The sequence below is a fragment of the Miscanthus floridulus genome, chromosome 3 (assembly GCF_019320115.1).
Source record: "Miscanthus floridulus cultivar M001 chromosome 3, ASM1932011v1, whole genome shotgun sequence".
NCBI classification, from domain to species: Eukaryota; Viridiplantae; Streptophyta; class Magnoliopsida; order Poales; family Poaceae; genus Miscanthus; species Miscanthus floridulus.
The window spans coordinates 89,958,508-89,976,358 of record NC_089582.1 but is presented as its reverse complement, the minus strand read 5'-3'; the positions used below and the strand labels follow the sequence as shown (position 1 = coordinate 89,976,358).

Here is a 17,851-nt window from a genome sequence, read left to right as displayed (position 1 = left end):
TGTCTGCATCAACGACATCAGGAAGGGAGTTGCACCGCTTTGAGAACCTACGGATGTAGTCCCATAGGGACTCGTTGGGCTCCTGCTAGTAGCTCTTGAGGTCCCAGGAGTTCCCCGAACGGACATTCATCCCTTAGAAATTCCCGACGAAGATCCTCTTGAGGTCCGCTCAGTCGCGGATTCTATCGTGCGAGAGGAATTCGAGCCATGCTCGAACATGTTCCCCATGTAGATGGGGAGGTACTGAATGATGAAGTGGTCATCATCCACTCCTTTGGCTCGGCAGACGAGCCAGAAGTCTTCGAGCCATATACCGAGGTTCGTCTCCCCGGTATACTTGGCGATGTTGGTAGGCGGTCAGAAGCACTGTAGGAACGACGCTCTCTAGATGTGTCAGCCATAAGCCCATGGTCCCGGGCCATCCGGGCTAGGACTCCGGTCGTTTGATCGGCGACCACGCCTGGGGTGCGTCTCGCCAGTCCCCTCGATGGTCCGGTCAGAGCCCGTGCTGCCTGCTCTCACCGCCACCCGATAGACATCATCGTCATGCCGGGCCTGACGCCGGTTGTTGATGACGTTGTGAGCGTCTCGGTTTGGCCCGAGGCGTTCGCGCACAGGTGGCCGATGTAGAGCTGGCGCTGGGTTAGGCTGCATCCTCCTATTCCACAGCCAGCGGCTGTAGAGGCTAGCGAATGGAGCGATGCGTCTGGTGCATCCCCACCCCCTGGTGGGGAGAGAGGCCACGAGTCTCCACCAGCGCCCGGAGGTTCCAGTGGACCGCATGCTCCTGTGGGTCGACAGGCTTGGGAAGGCCGCGTAGAAGCATCATCGCTACGGTGATGTTCTGGCCAGCCCGAGCGAACTATGGGGGATCGTTCCCCCTGTCGATGATGTTGCGCTGAACCTGGCGGGCGCGACCCTAGGCATCGTTCGCTGGGTTATGCGCACGAGGCGCATCGTGGTGTGCCGAGCATGCTGACGCAGATGGTGGCTGGTTCTACCGCCTTTGTTGCAGCTCCTTGCCGTGCGCCTGGGCACACGTGAGGGCATCCGTGCGAGGGTCCGGAGGGGTGTGGGTTTAAAGAGACTCCACCACCACCGCTGGCTGTCCCAGAGTGTCTGCCATAGCGCACTCGTGGGACAGAGGGTGGCTAGATGCCACGACATCACCGATGCTAGAGCCGTCGCTCTCAACATCGTCATCCATGAGGTCATGGAAAGAGGCAGGAGCATAGCTTGCTGTCCCCATGAATTCAGATGTGAGAGGGGGCGGTGCTAGCATTTTTTGGATCCCCCGGTCGTTCGCATCCGCGGGGGATGTGAGGCCATAGGGGAACCGGTCGCACGACGGTCGTGGCAGGGACAACAAGGTCCCTCCAGAGAATCGACAAAAAATAGTAAATAGCGAGTAAATATCAGTATGTACATTACTCACAGTGGGGTTTGAGCCTAGCGCAGGCTCGGAGCGAAGCGCATGCGCCTCATCATTGAGGTTGCCGGGAGTTTTGGAGCCAACGAAGGGCGTCCCTCCGATGAGCGCCAGGACGAATGCCTCCTCGCGGAGGCGAAGCACGCCGAGCCGGTCGGCGATGAAGTCTAGGCTTCCAAAGAGAAAGGTCTGGGACGGCTCGAAGATGGGTGGAACCCACATCCCAATAGGTGGGAGTGTGGGAAACTCCAGGAAGCCGAAGTGAGTCGTATCGCTCGGGCCCGCCATGGCGAAGGTGGCAGAAAGGTTGGCCATACGATAACCAAAAGCGTGAACGTACGGCGTCTTCCCCACGGACGGCGCCAACTATCGGTGCAGAAAGTGACCAACACATAAATATTTGTATTTTTGCCGTACGTTGTGATCGGATGTGGCTTAGCACTCAATGACATAGGGTTTATACTGGTTCAGGCAATGTGCCCTACGTCCAGTCTGAGTCGGTCGGAGACTTTATTCTTGAGCCTAGGTGCTCAAAATTTGTTGTGGAGTTACAAACGAGATGGAGTAAGATGGGGGGAGGGTGCAGGAGGTCCGGTCGGACTCTGGACCGAAGGATTGAGAGAGATAGGAGCTCCTACGCACGCTAAGTATTTGAGCGTGTGCTCTGTTAGAATTGTTCGAATCTTAGGTTGTTCGATCCGCTGGTGTCTGAATCGTCTGTCGTGTGTTCGATCGATCCGTCGTCCTTTTGGAGAGAGCGCATCCCCTTTTATAGATGAAGGAGATGACTTTGTAAGAGAGAGAGAGTGTGTGAGAGAAAGAGAGTGTGTGTGCTACTAGTCTTGTTGCCCACGTCATCGGGTACAAGGCGGTTGGTCGACGCCCACAACACTGTTGATGTCCGGATGCATGTGATAGGCTCTATCGTGATCTTCTGGTATGACTGATGTCGGCGCCTACCATACTATAGGATAAATGTCGGTGCCCATAACACTGTTGGTGTTCTGACATGTCTGGAAGATTATAAAGGACCCTTCTGACATGATCTGACAGTACTGTCCTGTAGGTGTGTAGGATACGGTTCTCGATATTGTGGTTGACTGGAGCGCCCTACCTTACTTGCTCTGTTCGTTTCCTCGGTTTTTACCGAGCGGACGTCCCCGGTTGGTCGTTCCCTAGTCGGCTCTGGCCTCTCGGTCGGAGAAGAGCTGTAAGCAGAGGTTTCGATGTACTTCTGGTCGGAGAAGCGAGTCGAAGTCGTAGGCGAGCGTCATTCCTTCTCCGGCCAGGCCTTCCGGTCGGAGAGGCGGGCCAGAGTCGGAGGCGAGCTGGCCAGGCCTTCCAGTCGGAGAGGCGGGCTGGAGTCGAAGGCGAGCGTCGTCCCTTCTTGGCCAGGCCTTCCGGTCGGAGAGGCGGCTGGAGTCGGAGGTGGGCTGACCAGGCCTTCCAGTCGGAGAGGCGGCCCGAAGTTGGAGGCGAGCGTCGTTCCTTCTCGGCCAGGCCTTCTAGTTGGAGAGGCGGGCCGGGTCGGACGCGATGGAAGTGAGCGCCGTTCCTCCTTGGCCAAGCCTTTCTATCGGAGACTGGATCGTCCTTCTGGCCTGTCGTTAGGTTTTTGGGCCGGCCCAGGAGTTGCGTGTCGTTCGCAACGTTATCTGTTGGGCCGAGCTTTTGCTGGAAGCAGGTCCATGAGGGACCCCGGGTTTATGAACCCAACACATGGCTTATCAGCCAAACAAGCCCAAACGAACAGGGCATTTATCAGCCTGTTCGTTTCGGCTGAATTGACTTATAAGCCATGGCTGAAAGTACTGAAGGCTGGTTTGGTGTGAGAGAAAAACACTGTTCAAACCATAGATTATAAGCCAAATACGAGCGAATAAGCCGAAACGGACAGGCGATATATGGTCAGATCGCGCATGTGTATTGGCACTAGATCTCACGTGTTGAGTGTTGCAACCTTAAAAATGTCAATGGCTGCCAACTAATTAATCTCGTTATCTCTCTCGCTTTGCTGGATACCTGCTTCTGCTTGTAACAAAAGACCGGGCTTCCGCGGTAAGCTCGGTTATCTATGTGGTTTTCTTTTCTGCTTTCCGAAGAACAAGCAGGAGAACCCTCGTCATTATATTATATTTAATTATATACCAATACACTAGGTAATGACATATTTGCTGGAACAAAAAAAAAAGTATAAGCTTCCTCGCTCACATGAACAGAAGATTCTGATGGACAATTGGCCCCAGGTAGATTGCAGAAAGACAGAAACACTCATTGCCGTGAATTATCTACAGATTTTACGGACTGCACACCAATGAGTACAATAGCAACTTTACAAAAGCAAAAGAAAACCACCTAAAGATGCAGCTTATGAAAGTAAAAGAAGAGAAACATAAAATAAACGATGGGTCCACGACTCCTTGGCCCTCTGTCTCTTCATTCATGTAAATTTCTGGAAATGAATGCGATTTTCCTTTAGACTAACAACCTGTTTGGCTGGGGCTAAAACGATCGTATACGATCGTGGATTATTACTGTTGGCTGATTTGGTGTGTGAGAAAAATACTGTTCTAGCTAGAAATTTACGATCGTTTACGACCAAGCGAACAGGCTGTAAGTAATGCCAATCTCCAACAGATTTTTATACAAGTAAACATAAGTCCATATGTTCAAGTTCAGACGAAGAAATATCTGAAAGAACCAAGAGCTTTGTGTGTTAGCTCTGAAGATATAGTGTATTAACAGCACACAAAGTAAAAGATGACCACCACAATTTGTCACACAAACATGAAAACAAATATTGAACCGGGACTTGGGGCTCTCGGTGGGTTTCAACTCTAGCCTACCCCAACTTACTTGGGACTGACAGGCTTTGTTGTTGTTGTACGTGAAAACAAATATGAACAACTGGACAATTATTCTATTCTGCAATTGCAGTATCAAGAATATATTTCTGTACAGCCATGTAAACCAAGCATATGGAGCGTATTTTCCAAAGAAGAATGGTTCTCACTAATGAAAATACCTACAAAACCACAAGATTCTCTATGCATTCCCATTCAATAACTGGGGTCCCTTGCTGGCTATGAAGCTAGTCCTAAAGGTATTATCTACGCGAACTCGTTGAACACTTGTGCTCCTCTGGCGACCTTGATGAAGACGTCCTCCAAGGTAGTGTCAACCAATCCCCAGGCATGTATTGTGAGCCGGCGCTTCGCTTTCTCGACCACGTCAAAAACATGGGCTATTTTCACCTCTTGCTTCGGCAGCTCGAACTTCTGAGTTCCAGATAGATGGTAGATCTTGTTTGCACTGGGAGAGATCTGACGCACTAGATGTTCAACCTCCATCTCTTGTTCTGGGGGTGTTGTCACTGTGAATATGTATGTCCCCCCATATCTAGCCTTTAGCTGCATTCCATTCAAGTAACATGGACTTTAAGAACTGAAACATAGAGTGACTTTTGCGATTCAAGAAGGTGATGTACCTCTTTAGGGTTTCCAAGGCATTGGAAATCACCATCAACAAAGATGCCAAGCCTATCACACAATACCTCTGCCTCTTCCATTGAGTGTGCTGGCAGTTTAATTACTTGCTTATTCACTAATCACTCTTCTTACTTTCCGATGCAATAAATAAATGGAGTACGATTCTAGAATTTAGATACACGAGTGGATAGGAAAGGATCATTACTAGTCAGAATAATTGCACGGTTTTTCTTGGCCTCCTTCACAACATTCCATAGGTTATTTCTTGATGCTGGGTCCAGTCCTGTGCTTGGCTCATCCATGAAGACAACCTGATGAATATTTGTTAAGTTGCATAACCCATCTGGAGTTGGACAGCATTACATGAAATGACCAAAATTATAGAAACAAGAAAAAGGAAACTACTTTAGGGTCCCCAATCAATGAGATTGCCACACTGAGCCTTCTTTTCATGCCTCCGCTGTATTTCTTCACTTGCTTATCGCCAACATTACCATGAGATAGATTTACACTCTTCAGAGAGTGGTCAACAGCCTGGCAGTGGAAAAGTTTAGAGAAAACATGCTCTGAGATAGCTGAACAATTTCCAAAGAGAAAACCGAAGAGTAAATGACACAGCTTTTATAATTATTGAAAACCAAAATGTGAATATAATGTTCAAATAGTGGTATCTGGATTGGAGGTACCTTCACTAATGCAGCACCTTTAAGATTCTTCAACCTGCCATAAAAGAAAAGATGTTCTTTTCCAGTCAATGTTTCCCAAAGCAAGCTGCATTTAAGACAACACAAATTACCATGATTAAATAATATGATCCATGAAGGAAAACTTTTGGCCAGATTAATACTAGATAAGAGTAAATACTTGTGTTGTGGGCACACTCCCATATTTGTGTATATGTTACCCATATCCATATTTATATCCATTCCGTGGACATAAGCAGTACCAGATGTAGGTTTAATGAGTCCAATCATCTAAGGGAAAAAATCAAGTCGCATTATAAGATACAAGACATTATGCACCGTTCGTCAAAAGAACGGAACAACATCCATTTTTCAATCGTACCATACCATATTAATGAAAGATGTTTTCCCAGCTCCATTTGGGCCAAGCATTCCGAAGCACTGGCCCTTTTGAAGGACAAGAGATAACCCTCGAACAGCCAGCTTGTCAGGGTTTCCATCCCTTCCATGATAAACCTTCCTGAGGTTATCACAGATGATAGCTTGGTTTGCATTGGGATCTATCAAAAGTCGCTCAACTAGTTTTCTCTGAAATAGAGTTTGTCAATGAATGAAGTGTCATTCATATGCACTGTAGAGAAGTACAAGAAATATCAAAGTGTGAGGGATAACCTACTTCTACAGCAACATCAGATTTCTCCATATCGAGAACGACTTTGGAATCCTGTTGGACAGTGCTAGGTTCATGCAATGATGGTGCATGTTTCTTCTGTAAACATCTGAAGCAGAAAAAAGGGTTTTTTCTGACACCACCGCCTAGCAAAGAGGCTTGATCTAAATAAAATGCTAATATGAGCAGCACTGCCCATTCTACACTCATTATGATCATGACATCATGCATTCCATTGAGGGGATCTTTCAGACTTCTCCAGGTCATACCAGTGGCTCCCATACTGCTTCCCGAGAATGCATATTGACCAAGTTCATATAGGCCCCGATAGAGGGAAAATGCTGGGACAATCTCCATGACTAATGTCCAACCATCTGAGTGGAGAAGACAAAACTTGTAAGTTATAACAAACGTCATATAACTGAGACATAAATCAAAGTTAAGCTAGCGACTTACAGGGAAATGTTTGGTCCTCAACAAAGAAACGGAAAAGAAATGCACCAAGTAAGCCAGAGCCAAATACATACATGTAGCCAATCACTGCAGCAGGAGCCAAAAGAAAATCGTCAAGGTCACTTTCAAAAGGTAAAGTTTTGACTTGGAGGTAACAGGTTTGAGTTACTAACCTGTGGCCATCTTGACAGACAAAAAGAAAGATGCCACAAAAAATGCAAGTGCAATCTGCAAATTTATACAGATGAAGAAAAAAACAACTTGTATGCTATATTCATTTACTCTGAAAAAATTGAGACCTGAACAGAAGAAGGCTAGTTAAGACAATGAAGATTTATTTGCCACAATAGCATATTCGTTAGTAACATTGTAATACAATTACCTATCAAGGAACCAAAAATCATAAAGAATAACATATAGACGATTGATAGAGCAAGGAAATAAGAATAAGATATCAGCCAGTAAGGCCCATCTTTCAGACCATGCATTTTCATCATAATCCTTAGCTTCTGCTGCTTCTCATACACCAGATATGTCAACATAACCTAAGAAAAAAATAGTCAGATTGCAAGCTCTACTGATACTAACTGCTAGCATGTTAATGCGTTGTTTCCCACCCTACTTACGGAATGCTACATCAATACATCTCATCATACTCACTGGGAAAAGAAGTTCGATGATCCATGTGAAGAATAATACACTGAGAAGAGAAGACAGATCCAACTGAAAACTTGTCCCAACTTTGGGCATATCTTTTACATACTCAAGTAACATTTCTACCCCAGTTCCTTTGATAAACTTGAGATAAGCATTGGATACCTGTACGAAACACAATATAAGCTGTCAGAAGTTCAGAACAGGACCCATGTTTCAAAAGATACTGAATTAGTCAGAGATAAGATTACAACATACTGCATTCACCAAGCGTGGAACCCGCAATGTTGCGATAAATGAATATGCATTGTTATCGTTGTAAGTAGAGTTGTACCAAACATTTACACCGAGGCCATACTGTGTTGCGCCAAAGAAATCATAACCTGCAGAAATGAAGGCGGTCATAAAGTATGCCAATACCATTTGTGTATGAATGGTTTCTTTGTGTCATTTTGTAACAAAAACTGATAGGCAGTCAATAAGATTACTGATTACATTGATAGTATCCAAGGGTCCATTGGTCGGTTGGATGTGAAAAAATGTTTTGCAAATTATCATTGACATATGAAGTCCTTCAAACTTCGAAGAGAAAAAAATTGTAACATCAAGATATATAACCTGCAATAAATTCGTTTATTTCTCCTCCTCGTTGTCTATAACCCTTTAAAAATTCATGGTTGATAATTGATGCACTGCCACGCCATAACGGGACACCTTCAACACACTGTATATCTGGTTCATTTCAAGAGGGCATCAAAGCTGCAGCATAAATTTTCAAAATGATCGACAACAATTTCTCAACTGTTGCCGTCAAGCAGGCTTCAGAAATTGTCCATATAGCATGAACTATAATCATATATAAATGCGTGTCAATTTTTGAACAGGCAACTAACTGTTTGTTTCTTTTTAGCCATACTAAAACTATAAACCGAAGAAATCAATGTGGCAACATGAAAGTGCAATGCGCATATTTATAATGACGAGATTTTGTACAAGTATCTCACATGTAACTATTAGCGTGCTTCTGTCATCATCCAAATAAAAGGGCCAGTGTTTCAGAGTAAGATACGATCATATACTATAGTGGTACCAGTTGAAGATCAAATATGGAAACTTCACCGGTCCCTAGACTGAAGCTACATGACCACAAACTAATTTTACGTTTTCCAACCCAAAACCATCAACTCAGCATTTTAAGGAAGGATAGTTATACTTACTGAGCTGAAAGGGTATGCCCCCAGTATTATATGTAATGGTCTGTGACATGACAGGTAAGCACTCAGGCTGGATCACATACAAAGTACGGCCAGAGAAAAATGCAGGCTCTAGCAACTGTGTGTACCATGGCTGTGTATCTGAGCCCTAGGACAAAATGAAGCCAACAATAAACACATAAACCAAAACATGAAGCAGCAAAATTTACAGGAAGGTTACTTGGGTGGTCATTGAGGGAGCTCACAGCAACTATCTTGGAGAAGAGATCCAGTAAATCTGTTGCATTCAAAGACGGAGAAAGGACAGGAAACAGCCCTCTTGATATAGCTGCAATTGGAAAACATTTACTCAAGGATTACAAACATAGTCACCAAAGTGTAAGCATTTCAAAGTGTGTTTCAAGCACATACCTTCTGCAACCGCTTTGTCCTTCCCAGTGACAAGGACAGTTGCAGGACAAGACAAGGAGTCACGGTAAAATGGATCAGGCAAATCATTGAACGGTTGGGAGAATGTCCTTACAGCCCGGAAATCAGCACGGGGGATCTGAATCAGGGCTGGCCACCGTGGCGGGCTGGGGATCGGGCAGCTCCCCACCTGATCCAGCGTTGAGTACTGGATGCCACACTCTTTCCTTGCGCACCTTCCATCCCCACTGGTCTCGAGGCAGACACAACCACATTTGTACTTGGGCTTGTCGAGCTCGCTGTTGATGACGTTCTGGAGCACTATGAGAAGCACGCATATGAGGATCGGGAAGAAGGTGATGCCGATGTTTGTCTTGAGGTTCCGTTTCTGCAATGTGGCCAATATAAAAATCAGGCGCTGCTCATGGAGACGTCGTGTATTTTTCGGGGAAGTAGTAATGAGCTTTGGCATTGCTTCATGTAAACAAACATATTATACGCACGTGTTGTGAAACTCATATCAAATGCAGAGCATGGAATTCAATGGATAACTTTCAACGAATGAAGGAAAATGAAAATTTAACTAGAATATAACTTGTTGCATTTTTTCTTGCCCACTGGGCATTTATCATGCTGGTGTAAAAGCATTCACAGGTTGTGAAACTTATATCAAATGCAGAGTGTGCAATGCACTGGATAACTTCCAACGAATGAAGGAAAACGAAAATTTAACTAGAAAATATAACTTGTAGCCTTTTTTGTTGCCCACTGGGCATTTATCATGCTGATGTACCCTTTCATTCACAGGAGAAGAAAAGCCCAACACGCCAACGCTACCTACCCGCCTTGGCTCACCAAAAACACCGTGCAAACAGATTGGAACCAATTCAACCAAACCAGAGATAAATTCCGCAAATCGCAGCACAAGATCCTCACAAAAATCGAGACACAAGAGACTCAAGCAACACTTTGCTGATCATACAGTTGCTTCTCGCCCCTCAAGAACCGCGAAAGGCAAATATACGAACACCTTACAGGCGCGACCAGCCGAGCTACGTCTATAGATTAACTGGAAGGGGAGCGGGGAAAGGTAGAAGGGGAAAGAGCAGCGGTGCCTGTCTGTACCTGGACGCAGAGGTTCTTTCGGAGGAGGGCGTTGGCCTGTGTCGCGAAGCTCGCGGGGCCCCTCGGGGAATCCATGGGCGGGCGGGCAGGCGGCGGCGAGGGAAGGAGGAGAGGGAGGCGAATCGGGGCGCCGTCGGAGACGTCAGAGACCGATGCGTTCCACTTTACCCGCTTTTATATGCTTTACCCATCGACTCTTGCCTCCCGCCAAGCGGTTGAAATTTGTCAAAACGGAAACCCCGAGCGGTTGAATCAGCGTGCTCGGTACAGCTTTTCTGCGGCTGCAAAACCAATTCCAAGTATAATTGTTCATGCAGCCCGAGGCACGACGGCACAACACGAAGCCTACTTTTTTAGCCCGACACTAGCACCGTCTGGCCTGGTGACGTGCGGGCTCGGGCTGGCCCGGCCCGAGGGAGCAGGTCGTGTCTGGGCCACTGCTCAGGCCCATGGGCTAGCACGGCACGGCCCGGCCTGCGTCGGTCGGCCCGGCAGCGTTCTGGCCTCCTCCCTCACCCTTCTCACTCCTCCTCCCCTCCCCGCGGCCCAATTGGCCTCCCCCCTGACCCCCTCCACATATATAAGCCGCACCCGCACGCCGTAGCCGCGACGGCTCTCCCCCGCGCAGCGCCGCAGCCCCATCCCACCCCTGAACCCTTACTCCCTCCACTCCTCCCAGCGCTCTCATCCAGCGGCGGCGGCGCGGGAGCCACGCGGGCTACTCCGGTGACCCTACTGCGCCGTCCGTGGCCCAGCTGCGCAACCTCGTGTTCGCGCGTCGCCGCCGACACCTCGAGCTCCTGCTTCCCCGCGGCTCGCCGAATCCCCTCCATCCCCTTCTCTTCTCGTGGGATCCAACGTCGAGCACCGCCATCGCCTCCCACAGTGCCGCCTCGGCCGCTGCGGGAACGAGCGCGCTGACCCCAAGCTCCGCCCCGACGCTAGATCCGGCCACGAGCTCCGCCCCGACGCCACGATCTCGGGCTGCTCGCTCACGCTTCCTCCCCTTCCCCCTCTCTCTGGCTACTCGCAATTCGTCGTGGGCCCCGGGCTGGCCCGGCACGCTGAATGGGTCGTGCTTCTCGGGCCGGCCCGGCACGAAGAACGGCCCAGCAGGCCGTGCCTGGGCCGTCGGCCAGGCACGAAGCCCATGGCGGCACGACCCGCAGGGCACGTCGTGCCTTGTCGGCCCGACCCCCATCGGGTCGTGCCGTGCCGGGCCGGGCCGGGCCGGCCCGTTGCACATCTATAATACCAAGTTAAGCAGAACAGCTTGCAATCGTAGCCGAAACAGATGTAGAAAATCACTCCTGAGCAGGCCTGCACGTGATTGCCGTGTTCGCATGGCTGATAAGCCATGGCGGCTGAAAGTACCGTCGACTAATTTGTTTATAAGAAATAAATCATGTTCGTTGGCTGAAAAATACGACTTATAAGCCAAACGAATATGACAGATATCGTCTATGTTTATCTAGTCTAGTATTTGTTGGCTTGGCAAAATCATAAAATACATTTTTTAGGCTAAGGTTTTTTTTGGCAGTCCGGTATTATTTCAAACCATTTTCACTTGTAATTTATTATGGACAAGAATACTACTGCTGAAAGCCCTGTTTGACCCAATAAATAATAGCTAGTATTTTCTAATCGTTATTTTTTATAGATACAAATGGGTGATCCAAACGGCCTCATGGTCACTTGGTCAGTGGCGTGTGAGACGAGTGCTCACCGCCGCAGGGAACCGTCCCGAACAGCTGGCAAAGTCGCTAGCTGACGTAGGATTTTAGCCGGCGTGGATGTGAGAGAACGTAGAAAAAGAAATCGCCCAGCGGCTCTTTCGGTTGTCGGTAGTCTCGCACAGAAAACAAGGGCACAAGGCTTTCTCTCAGGCTTCGTTTGGTAGCCGCCAACCGCGTGGATAGCCCGGCCTTTTCCGTGGGCGAGATTCCTCTGCATTTGGAAGCCCACGCGGAGGGGGAGCCCTGTCTTTTCCCTGGAGCGGCTCCTCCCACACGCCTGGGTCCGGGCGGCTTTTCCCCGAGCAAGGCGACGCGCGCGACGAAAGCACCCCGCCGCCGCAAGCTGTCCTCGTCCCGACACCGCCTCCGTCATCGCCGTCCTCAGCCCATCGATGCTGTGCTCGCCCCGCCGCGGTCGACTTCGTCCTCGCTTCCTGCCGCTGCCGCCATCCTTGAGCCCCGCAGTCGCTGTCGCCGTCACCGTCACCTCGCCGCCGCCTCCACGGCCTTCCTCACCTCATCTCCGCTGCCTCTCCCTCGATACGCGACTGCCGCGGTCCCCCTCGCCGTCAACACGTGACCGCCGCCACCTCCATCTCAGCATCAATATCCATCCAGGTCAGCTCCAAGATCCAGATCTAATGTATGGTGTGCAGTGTGCTGCTTCTTGATTCCTTGCATGCGAAATGCTACCTATGCTGGTACATTCAGAAGTTATAAGTTTATTCGGTTTTGTTGGAACTAGCTAGTTCTGGGGTTTTGATCTAGGGCTGTTGAATGTTGGTGTCAGATTAAGAGATTCTTACACTGTCGGAAGTTACTATTACAGCGCCGTAGTAATTAGCTAACTTACTTTGTTTCGTTTCATATGCCTAACATTTTTTAGTAACATTATTCTTAGTCTAGCTGTTAATTTAGTGGCTTGTAAGAATAATAATTCTGCTGGCAGATTGGAAACGATCAATAATAAGCTAGGAGTAGACTGCATTTCATCTCTTTCATATTTTTGTAGATGAAATAATAAAAACAAATTGTAGCCGCTAGATCTACCAAGGATACACAAAGTCAACTCACCAAAAGATTGAGAGGGCATCGTTCTTTACTTTGATCAAATTCAGCCATGGCACTTTCTCCCAAAATACATTATTTTTATGAAAAATACATGTTGTCTCTGGTGGAAAGATTGATGTTAGGAAGCTCTGTAATGCTGATGTTAGTGACACGATTGAATAATCGATTATTTTAAAAAAAGGATGTACAGAGTGTGCACACTGCTAAATAATTTCCAGTGTGCAAGCTGCTAAATTTCTGAGAATATAATAGTGGTACGAAGAGTTATGTGTTCCTGATTTTTTAGTATAATTTTGTTCCCAAGGATGTCTGTCCCTTGCTCTCCAAAGAACCACTGGGAGCAGGAACTCCAACCTTGGTGAACTTGTGCATGATGTCCTAGTGCCCGACTCGCACTTTAGGTTGCTGGGTATCTTTCTTCCATACATGGTGCATCATCCATGGATTGATCCATCTAACAGTCTGAGTGTATATATCTGCAAAAGTGCAAATGCATATGTTCTATCAATCTATATAATATAAATATAAATGGCTCCTCTTCTTTCTTGCTAGCTAGCTAAGAAACATGTTTTTTATGTATTGCAATTCATACCACTATTATACTTACTGAAAAATAAATCCTGGTTACTAACTTACTATACTTACTGAGTTGGACTAACCTAGCCAAGACCTTACATATTTGCCCCATTTAATTAACTGGAGTAAGATCAGCCTAGATCCTGAACTTTAGGAGTTGACTGAGTAATAGGTTCTTGCAAATCTCGTTTCGATCTACTTGAAATTGTATTGCAGCTCAGAGAACTCTTCTGTTATGCTTGGCAGTTCAGGGAACTCTTCTTTTATGTATTGCAGTTCATAGAACTCTTCTTTTATGTTTGGCACATCAGTTATAATTCTTGTTTTTAGTTATATTATATCCTATTTAATAATATTATCCCTATATAATAGATAATGGGTTCTTGGGAGGAGGATGTTAGGCAGTTCATGTTAGATGAGGAAGAATTGGACGATGAACTTTTCTTTGTTATTGTCCCTGCTGTCATGTCATGTCTCTATGATGAAAAGATGCCAGAACACACGTCATCTCTTCCTGGTGCCACAAAGGTCAAAGAAATCCTAGAAGGCCACGAAAATTGGTGCAAGTCAGAGTTTAGAATGGAGGTTGAGATCTTTAGAGCTATAGCAAATCTTCTCAGAGCAGAAAACTTATTATGCGACACATGCGGTGTTAAGATTGAGGAGCAATTAGGAATGTTTTTGTTCATGCTCTCCCATAATGCTAGCATTGAAACGCTGAAGAAAGCATTCCAACACAGCGGTGAGGCAATTCATAGGAAAGTCAATGAGGTCTTCGATATAATTCCAACATTGACTCATAGATTCATCAAGCTTCCAAATCCAAACCAAACACATGCCAAGATTTTATCAAACCCTCAGTTCATACCGTTCTTCTAGGTTAGTCATATATGTTGCTTGCCCTTGTATCATTCTAAACACACTATTCCAACAATCTTAGGTTCCTTTTTACGTGCAGAACTGCATTGGCGCCATTGATGGGACACATATCCCTATTACTATCAATGAAGATAAGGCCCCCCTTTTAGAAACAGAAAAGGGACATTGTCCCAGAATGTTATGTTCGCTTGTGACTTTGATCTCAAATTCACTTTCATCTCTTGTGGGTGGGAAGGATCTGCGTCTGATGCAGGAGTCCTACGTTCTGCTCTTACGAAGGGTTTTCATGTACCGCCAGGGAAATTCTACCTTGTAGATGGCGGATATGCTAACACTCCATCATTCATAGCACCGTACCGAGGAGTTAGGTACCACCTTGGCGAGTTTAGAAGGCGTGGATCATCGCAGAGAAATGAGTATGCAAACTACAAGGAGTTGTTTAATCATCGGCATGCACAACTTCGGAATCATATTGAAAGGGCATTTGGGGTGTTGAAAAAATGGTTTCCAATTCTGAAAGTGGGAACACACTATCCAATTGAGACTTAGATCAAGATTCCTACAGCAGCAGCAGCGGTATTTCACAATATAATTAGAGCGCACAATGGGCAAGATAATTGGCTAGATCACCAACCACAATATATCAATCCAACCACTTTTGTTGATATGCCGGAGGGGGATAACAGTTATCCAAGCAAGATAGAATCGAGTGATGGTAACACATTACGAGATCAAATCACGCAAGCGATGTGGGCTACCTATAATAATTAGATGGTAATTTGGAGCATTGTTCATCATTTTCAGCATTTTACCTTACATTTATATTTCTATAATTTTAGCTTATATTTATCTTTCACCATTTTTCAGCAATGTCAACGTCCCAGGGTACAAGGGTTGCATGGAGCTACACATATGAGAAAGGGCTGGTGAATGTAATAAAAGATCATGTCAATATCCCAATGTACAGGGCACAAAATGGCTGGACAACAGATGGTTGGAGAAATATTGCTAAACGGTTCAATGAAACCTTCCCTTTAGCTCATTTTTCAAAACAACAAATGCAAGAGAAGGAGAAGGAGTTGAAAGGAAACTATATGATAGTTAGAGATGCCAGAAAAGAGAGTGGTGTTGGTTGGAATGAGACATTAAGCATGATAATTGACGAACCAAAGAAATGGGAAGACCTAATTGAGGTTAGTCACTTTCTGTCAATTATATAGTACTGTGTTTTCACTATTTTAAGAAGCTAACCAAAATGTTGCTTTGTTGTATTTAATAGAAGTATCCCAAAGTCAGTAAGTTCCAAAAGAAGCCACTTTCTCTTTATGAACACCTGGCATCATTGTATGCAGGTAATTTTCCTTTGTTTGCTCATGAATACAGTTTTTGTGGTGCTGTATTCATGAGCTAGCTGTATCGTAAATCTGAATTTTTGTACAAGTGTGTTCTTTATTTTATTCAGCTCATCTGTGCTGCAGTAAGAGTATTCAGAACTGTCATGAATTTTTGTACAAGTGTGCTCGTTATTTTATTCAGCTCATGAGTCTAAAAGAACAACTATGTTTATTTGGTGGTCTGAGTTCAGGGAACCACAATTTTGTCTATCATTATGGCCTTACCATTTGTTTGCTCTGTTTCTTAAATGAACATGTGCCTATGGTGCTGAATAACTTTGAATAATACCTAAGAGTGTATCTGTGATGTCTATTAATAGGAAGTATAGCCACTGGAGATTTGAATTTTACATCAACCGAGCCACCTAACATGACAGCATGACCTCCAATTGAAAGAAGTCACTCTGAGCAAAGTACGCAGAACACGGCTGCTGGCTCTGATTCTGTTGGCATCAATTTTGGTACAAATCCTTTTTTCTCAAATTGAGGGCCCAGAAGTGCAATCTGCACCACCCTATCTCAATCTAGAGGAGGGAGCAAGTGCTAGTGGAAAAAAACGCAAGCAAAGTCAAATGGCAGCTAAACTCGGCGAATTCATAGACTTGAGAAAGATCCAGTTGGAGAAAAATCAGGAAAAACTAGATGAGAAGAAGAAAAAAGAAGATGACTATTCTGTAGAAAAGTGCATTGCTGTTGTGGATAGCATAGAAGACCTAACTATTGAGCAGAAGGCAGATGCTAATGAGCTCTTTCAATCTGAGATAAATCGACAGATATTTATGATGACTAAAAATACAGTTGTTCGACTAGTTTGGCTAAAGAAAAAAATTTCACATGTATGTTTGCTTGTCTTAGTTTTCTCCTCTTCTTCTACCATCAAAGACTGCTGTAGTGTTCATCTGATGTTGTGGATATTTATGATGACCTGATTGTTTATCTGAATGGATGCCTCTAATTTGATCATTGGAGACTGTTGTAGTGTTCTTCTACTGTAGTGTTAGAACATGTGTGAATGTTTATCTGCTGAATGAATGAATGTTTATCTACTATAGTGTTCATCTGCTGAATGACCTATTGAACCTGTATGAATGCATATCTGAATGTGACCTGTTGTAGTGTTAGAACATGACCTGGAGTGTTAGAGAGAGTATGGCAAGAGTATATGGAAATGCAGTGGTAAATAAATTCAGAGTTTAGATAAGTTGCACTATGTGAAAAAGAAATCCCAAGTACTTCTTTTCGTCAGTCGTCCTGCTTTGTTTGGTTTTTTTCTCTATTCATCTAATTGCTAAGTTACTAATTCCACTGATGTTACATGTTTTTTTGCTGTAGAATTAGATCTGAAATGTCTACCTCCCTCGTCTTGTGTGTTCATCTCTTTGCTGCTAGCACTGGACACAAAGGAGTAGAGGGTAGCTAGCTAAGATTGAAGTTTTAATTTGTGTTCATGTTCCATGATGGATAGAACTGTATTATTTCGACTTTGGAGTTGTACTTTGACAATAGGTGCAGATTCAAGCTTCTTTGAGAACTATCTTGCTTTGTGCTAAATTACCTATGCAATTATGTTGTAATTTTGGAGCCATAATCTCTATTGGAGCTGTAATTTTGGAGCCGTAATCTCTATTGGAATTGTATTATTACTGCTTGAATTTTGGTCTACATTTGAGCTATACTTGTTCACAAATCAATCATGATTTGTATTATTTATGTAGATCTCTTATTTTCTATGTTATCTGACTTTCCTTGATTTTATTTTAAAAAAATAATGATTTTTGAGGTTATTTCTGATTTGATGATTACTACTAATGTCTATTATTTTCCTGATTTGTTGTTGATTTTTTTCTGAGTTTTTATCCGATTCTAATAATTCTTGAAGCACCAGCCTACACCAATAGCCTCAGGTGCACAGCACCAGGCAGTAGAGGCAGAGGGGAGTGAAGCAGGCAGCAGAGGCAGAGGGGGAGTGAAGCCACAGGAGGGAAAACCAAATGGAAGGAGGGAAAACCAAATGGAAAAGGGGTTAGGGGAGGGAAACAATAGGGTTTGATAAGTCCAGTGAAATCCCCCT

At 45.3% G+C, this 17,851-nt stretch overlaps 2 protein-coding genes across 5 annotated transcripts; one reads left to right on the top strand and one right to left on the bottom strand.

Annotated features, from left to right (window-relative positions):
• Positions 1 to 4,329: 4,329 nt before the first annotated feature.
• LOC136541886 (ABC transporter A family member 7-like) lies at positions 4,330 to 10,409 on the bottom strand. Of its 3 annotated transcripts, XM_066534055.1 has the most exons (18): positions 10,125 to 10,408; positions 9,003 to 9,387; positions 8,837 to 8,919; positions 8,595 to 8,739; positions 7,996 to 8,109; positions 7,636 to 7,760; positions 7,384 to 7,542; positions 7,106 to 7,268; positions 6,897 to 7,022; positions 6,727 to 6,810; positions 6,277 to 6,644; positions 5,988 to 6,188; positions 5,782 to 5,891; positions 5,604 to 5,688; positions 5,323 to 5,451; positions 5,123 to 5,228; positions 4,917 to 5,005; positions 4,330 to 4,839 (listed from the first exon to the last, which is right to left on the bottom strand). In XM_066534055.1, the coding sequence occupies exons 1-18, from the start codon at positions 10,197 to 10,199 to the stop codon at positions 4,540 to 4,542; spliced, it is 2,847 nt and encodes a 948-aa protein (XP_066390152.1). In that variant the 5' UTR covers positions 10,200 to 10,408; the 3' UTR covers positions 4,330 to 4,539. The 3 variants fall into 3 exon arrangements, with proteins under 3 accessions (XP_066390152.1, XP_066390151.1, XP_066390153.1); XM_066534054.1 differs by having other exon boundaries at positions 5,604 to 5,891; positions 10,125 to 10,409; XM_066534056.1 differs by lacking the exons at positions 9,003 to 9,387; positions 10,125 to 10,408 and having other exon boundaries at positions 5,604 to 5,891; positions 8,595 to 8,732; positions 8,837 to 8,913.
• A 1,695-nt stretch (positions 10,410 to 12,104) lies between these two features.
• On the top strand, positions 12,105 to 17,385 carry LOC136541888 (uncharacterized). 2 transcript variants are annotated; one of them, XM_066534057.1, is made up of 4 exons: positions 12,105 to 12,478; positions 15,254 to 15,579; positions 15,666 to 15,738; positions 17,113 to 17,385. In XM_066534057.1, exons 1-4 carry the CDS (start codon positions 12,253 to 12,255, stop codon positions 17,187 to 17,189), a joined length of 702 nt encoding a protein of 233 aa, XP_066390154.1. In that variant the 5' UTR covers positions 12,105 to 12,252; the 3' UTR covers positions 17,190 to 17,385. The 2 variants fall into 2 exon arrangements, with proteins under 2 accessions (XP_066390154.1, XP_066390155.1); XM_066534058.1 differs by lacking the exon at positions 17,113 to 17,385 and adding an exon at positions 16,101 to 16,607.
• Positions 17,386 to 17,851: the final 466 nt, after the last annotated feature.